This window comes from Betta splendens, chromosome 17, assembly GCF_900634795.4.
Source record: "Betta splendens chromosome 17, fBetSpl5.4, whole genome shotgun sequence".
In the NCBI taxonomy this organism is placed as follows: domain Eukaryota; kingdom Metazoa; phylum Chordata; class Actinopteri; order Anabantiformes; family Osphronemidae; genus Betta; species Betta splendens.
The window spans coordinates 10,417,529-10,423,413 of NC_040897.2; the positions used below are offsets into that span (position 1 = coordinate 10,417,529).

General features: G+C 43.5%; 1 protein-coding gene across 2 annotated transcripts; it reads right to left on the reverse strand.

Annotated features, from left to right (window-relative positions):
• Positions 1-1,323: 1,323 nt before the first annotated feature.
• On the reverse strand, positions 1,324-5,398 carry sirt5 (sirtuin 5). 2 transcript variants are annotated; one of them, XM_029130662.2, is made up of 9 exons: positions 5,250-5,398; positions 4,712-4,821; positions 4,310-4,443; positions 3,726-3,951; positions 3,341-3,428; positions 3,191-3,244; positions 2,615-2,738; positions 2,371-2,486; positions 1,324-2,093 (listed from the first exon to the last, which is right to left on the reverse strand). In XM_029130662.2, exons 2-9 carry the CDS (start codon positions 4,809-4,811, stop codon positions 2,021-2,023), a joined length of 915 nt encoding a protein of 304 aa, XP_028986495.1. In that variant the 5' UTR covers positions 4,812-4,821; positions 5,250-5,398; the 3' UTR covers positions 1,324-2,020. The 2 variants fall into 2 exon arrangements, with proteins under 2 accessions (XP_028986495.1, XP_028986496.1); XM_029130663.2 differs by having other exon boundaries at positions 4,712-4,857.
• Positions 5,399-5,885: the final 487 nt, after the last annotated feature.

The window sequence follows — 5,885 nt, forward strand, 5'->3', positions numbered from 1 at the left end:
AGCAGGCGTGTTGGTGACCGAGTGAGTCCGTGCATGTGTGTTTGTGCGTGCATGTCGGCGAAGCGCCGCTAGTTTCCACTCCGGTGTGGTGCTATAAATAGAACACACCGAGGCATCCACATGCTCCTGCTGTTCATGCATTTAAACTTAGTGGAAGCTCATCAGCCGATGCACAGGACGCGCCCTTTTGTTTTTGGAAGTATCCATGGGACGTGATGCAGTGGATCAGTCCTGAAAAGGAAAAAGCAGCCGCGGCGCCGCAGACGTCACCTCTACAGTATGTGTATCTGTGCAGCGTTCACAGCTCCTCATGGAGCTTGACCTGGTTTGGTTTGACACCTCTGCCAGTCTGCACACAGACAGAAGCCTCACGCTGTTACGCATGCACGCACACGCGCACGCTTCCCTCTAGTGTAAACACACGCATCCTGCTGGCCATCAAATACCAGCATCAGCTATTTCCAAACATAGACTCCAACAGAAGAGTTCAGCAATCGCTCTCTCACGCGCGGGTCATTCTCAATGAGAGATATTTGTAGAGCTGCCACCAGTGCTGATGACTCCATTAATCTGAAGGCGTTTGGGTCAAACGAGTGTCCTTCAACCTGCGCCGCTACTTCCATTTTTCCACTACATTAATAAACGAGCTCCGGGGTTTAGACGAGGCGCTCGCCCGTCCCTGAAACCCTCGCTCACTCAGACCAAGAAGCAACTGTATCCAATGGCTGAGATGTCTCATACTGTAAGTGCCTCTCCATGTGCTCTTCTCTCTTAATGACAAATGGGACCGTACCTCTCCTTAAAGGGAAGTTGGTGTAACAGAAGAGGAAATTAGGAAATCTAATCATAGTATCTAATCATGATGATGATGCATTAGCAGGTTGAGGTACTTTATGGCAGACAGGATTTGATTTGGGACGCTAACTGTCAAAACACGCTACACTGGAGACACCGTGCAGCTTAAGAGCGTAGAGGAGCTACTTTCTCAGCATGTGCAGTCTCTCTATTGTGGACTAGCTGTGGTACATGTGTGGTGCTGTTTGGTTGTGTGCAATAGCTAGAGCCGTACCATGAGAGGGCTGAAAATGCAGCAGGCATGAAATAAACAAAGCCAGGGTGACTCCCATGACAAACAAAAGCTGTATTATTTACCTCTCCACGCCTTAATGATTAGGACATTATCATAACAGTCTAATGAACGACCATCCGCTGCCTGCAAATGATGCCAGGACCTGTCAATCAAGGAAGGGGAAGATAAACAGGTCCATACTGGCATCTACTGTTCATTTTGTGATGTAGCATACACCAGCAAACTGCAACAACTATACATTGTGTGTTTATTAATTAGACAGGAATATTGTGTGCGATGCCTGCGGGCAAGAAGTTAAGAAATAGCAGATCATATTATTTAACACAATACAACTGTTTTCAATTCCAAACAATTTGCATATACAGTCAGACAGTTTTAACGAACATACGAGGAACTGTGTAAATGTAACATGAATGATCCATGACTTGACTTTACTCAACATAATAATGCTGAATCAAGCTAGGAATGATTATTTCCACTCGCTCTTTCCTTGGTCGACAGCAAACTCTGTGACCTTAATCTCCGTAACACTGGCTGATTTGCACTTGAGGTTTAAAGCAAGCATTTGGTCGAGGCTGTGTAAACAGGTTTGAAGGCACAGGAGTGTGTTATGGTCTGTACATCTGTTAGAACATGGAAAGAAATACGGGTACACCACTAGCACCAAATGTTAATGCAGAGAATCTTAGCAGTCCATCACCAGCATCTAATATGCAAAGAATAACGCCTTATGAAAGCTCAGTTTTCCTACGCAATAGGTAAAGCATCTCATTTCCAGTTTAGAGTGTTTTATATTCAAGTACTAAGAGTCATTTCGCTAAATTACGCTCAACTCTGCACTTACAGCCAAAGGGATGTCACTGCAAGGAATGAATGAACCACGAATGTGCTGGTTGTGGTCTGCATTCGACTGTATACTCTGTAAAGTCGCTACACAACCTCTGACTCATGTTGCGCCAGCGCTGGAGGCAGCGTATCTCCACATGGACCCTGGAAATGGTACCTGTGTGACACACAGGGGGTAAAAAAACAACAACACGTAAGGTCAGAATGGTGGGTTAATAGGTAGAAGGTCTGAGTGGGCGACTGGGTTCAAGGTTAACAAACACAATGAGGGGAGGCTGGATGTTGCCGGTGGTGCCACCAATATACACAATCACCTCCACCCACTGGCCTTGTCTACAATGATATATTTACATTATATTATTCATTATAAAACCAGAGAGAAATTTATAAAGTCCTATGTTTGCAACATGTGCCCAGTCTCTTGACCAACGTACGTGAAGTACTCGGTTTTGGGTGATACTTGTGTGTTGAACTCTGCTACTGGGACGCCTCTGGCTGCAACCCGGGGGCCAAACATGGCTGCTGGGTAAACAATGGAGGATGTGCCCACCTAAAGGTAAACAACCATGACATCGACATCAACTTCGTCAGATTTACTGTGAGAAATCTCTGTGCTATGTGAACCAAATTGTAAACACAGCCTGGTTATGTAATGAAGATGGCGTGAGGAAAACTTACCACCAGGCAGAGGTCACAGATTTCCATCTCCTTTTCGACCTTGGTCAAGATATGAGAGTCCAGAGTTTCTCCGAAAAACACCACATTGGGCCTCAGCAGGCCGTGGCAGTCAGTTTCCTCACACCTTTATACAAGGAGCACCAAATAATCCTTAGACAATTATTTTATATTTAGTCTCTTATTGCATTTACAACTAAATAACTGCACACTGCATAATTGGCCAAAGTCTTTGAAGTCTTTCTCTAAAGGGTGAGGTGTTATGCGGCCCCCGTTCCACCCTAATCTGAGACAGTAGCTTCCAGCTGGTCACTGGTAACAGGAAAATTTTATTTGTTAAGATACACTACTGCCCCCAAGTGGAAGCCATGGTTCACTACTACTGTAGCCTCACTCATTATTATAAAGAAAATTGACTACTTACAGAAACAACTATGCTTCAGACAATATAGGCTGTAATGAAAGATCACTCATGACTTTGTTTTCCACCACAAGTGTCTTGTTTATTATGAATGTGCTCGGTATACAGTAGGCAACCTGTCTATTAGTGATAATAATGTAAAGTGAAACCAATCCCACCTTGGAAGTTTATCCACAGGAATCTGGGCATCAGGAACATCTGGGCCAGGTGCACTGTACAAACACAGAATAAGGAACACTGGGTTAAACAGCACTTTACCCAGCATGCTTATCTCTGTGTACATACACTCCAGAGATGCTGTCTCTTACCCTTTGTCCTTCAGGGCAGCGCATATAGGGCTTCGCTTGTTCACTGCCACATGTCCACAACTCATACAGCGTGTCTCCAGTAGACTGCCTGCAGTTAACACACAGAAAATACATCTGTTTTTTTTTATTCTGGACACCTGGAGCATAAACATATTCCTTGAAACTGAATTTGCTGACAATGATAGATTTACATCCTGACTCATACATAGTAGTTAAAACAAAAGATGTAAGACACTGTTCTACACAGGCTTATAACACCTAATGTTATGTTTTGGAGTGAAGCCTCACCCTTCGCATTTTACCAACTTAAACTAACTGAACTTCGGGTTCAGTGAATTACAACCAAAAATCAGGCAAGCCGCCCTTAGTGTCATTGAAACCGCACCATGTATCTTGAGCACATTTTTGGACCCAGCCTGTCGGTGAAGATCGTCTATGCACTGGGTGATGACGACCACAGACCGTCCCTGCTTCTTCAACCGCGCCTCGCACTCTGCTATAGCCAGATGGGCAGCGCTGGGATTCTTGCTCATCACCAGCTCCCTGCGGTAGTGATAGAACTCCCAGACCCGGGAGGGAGTGCGGGAGAAGGCCTCGGGAGTGGCCAGGTCCTACGGATACATCAACATATAACGGTTGTGAGGCAGAGTTGTAAAGTTAAGTGGGTTGCCCTGAAAATGATTAGAAAGTTTTCATCTTTTTGTCTTAGGAGTAACTGTTGATTGTTTCCTAGAGGTAAATATTGTTAAATCCCACAACATGAATCCAGATTATGCAACAAACACCATTTTTCTCTTTACTGGCTGTTGTTGCAGAGATGAATCCACCAAGCTGTGAAGCTGTATTATGTAAACATGTAATACACCCACTCCACAGCAACAACTCTGAACCACACACAGAAGTTTGACCTAAATGAAAAAAAACAATTGCATGAGCCCTCATGTGTGCGTTTGTTTTCTTATTTGATACCTGAGACAGCCACTTCCTCCACTTCTCATTTTCCCCCCTGAAGGTGGGTACTCCGCTCTCTGCACTCACACCCGCCCCTGTGATGATTGCTATGTGTCTGGCTTTGGAAAAGACCTGGCGGAATTCAGACATGTCTAGAGGAACAAAAAAAAAAAGAGGTGGTTTTAAGCATTTATCAGCAGAAGAGGACGGGTCAGAAGTGTTTATCAGCCTGGGTGTTTGTTCTCTTACTCAATAACAACCTGTTATTGAGTAACAACTGCAAATTTTTACAATACGTCTTCAAAAAATATCCACTATTGTTCACTTAAACTAAACAAAACAAAAAATTAGAGTAGTGTGTAGGACTTAGTTTCACTTTATTTGACCTACTGCAGCTGAACGCAGACCCTTTCCTGTTACCTGTGCTGGGTCTTGAGTTGCTCATCGCAGATCCATTGGTCACATGGGTGGAGTACATGCGAAGACCAAATGCAAGAACAGCTCGATTTTGGAGAAGCATCCTGTGATCCCTGGAAAGTGGAGGTGGGCTTAAAAGTGGACGTTCTCTATAAGTTTCAATAGAAATACAGACAATACTGCCATGACACTGACGAGGTACCCAACAGTAAGTAAACCACAATGTGAACACTACTTAGCCAAACAGTTTGACAGCCAAGTCTGAAGGAAATGTAACTGTCAGAATGCGAGTCTAGTTTAAAAGCAACACACAGAGGAGCCAAAGAGCTGTAGAAAGTCTGCAGAGGCCGCTGTAGTACCAAACGCAAACACCTTCAAAGTGTGAAAGTGTTCAACTTAACTTTAGCTAAACAGGTGAGTAAGCTAGGGATTAACCCCCGCCAAACGCGCACTTCTACGTAATATCAACAGAAAACGCGTCCACAGCATTGTTCAAGGTTATTGTTATTAGTCTGTCCTTGCATCTTATCACCATACTTACGCTGCTTAACGGTGTTTCCACACTCGAGGCATGAAGTTTGGGCGAGTTTGTTTGTTTGGCTTCTACCGCAGCCAGCAAGCAACGCGAGATGCCGTAAACATAGCGAGGTGTCGTAAATGCGCCTCGACTGCTGTGCTCTGACGTCAGAAGAGAAAAAAACAAAATCCTATGTAGTTTATCAGCGACATCTGCCGGTCAAGAATGAGGACTGCAATTTATTCAGCAGTGTATGATTCATACACTGCTTAGAAACTAGACGAATTACATTTTTATAGGTTGTTTTTGTTTTTGTTGAAAAAATATGTTTCATTTCAAACCCAAACAAAATATACAACAATAATAATTATTATTTTATTGAGCACAAGCTCTTCTATCTAAAATATTGAAGAATACAATAAAACATTTAGAATGATGATTAAATAATATATAGGCTATAAATACCTGAAATTGCCATCTCATAAGAAAGGTAGAAATAGAAATAAATACAGATTTGACACAGATCTTTCGGGCTAATGCTTTATTTTATGGTCTGTTTTGCCAACTTTATTTTTGCTCATACTGTGCGTGCCATGTTTCACCAACGCCTCTCTCTCTCTCTCTCTCTCTCTCTCTCGCTCGCTCTCTCGCTCCCTCTCT

Bases quoted from the DNA above. Each gene is read 5' to 3' on its own strand.
- sirt5 (XM_029130662.2), bottom strand. From the start codon at position 4,811: ATGCTTCTCCAAAATCGAGCTGTTCTTGCATTTGGTCTTCGCATGTAC. The intron at 3,245-3,340 runs GTAAGAGACAGC...GTGTTTGTACAG, and splicing joins GCTGCCCTGAAGGACAAAGG to TGCACCTGGCCCAGATGTTC. The intron at 2,739-3,190 runs GTGGGATTGGTT...CCTTGTATAAAG, and splicing joins CCTGTGGATAAACTTCCAAG to GTGTGAGGAAACTGACTGCC.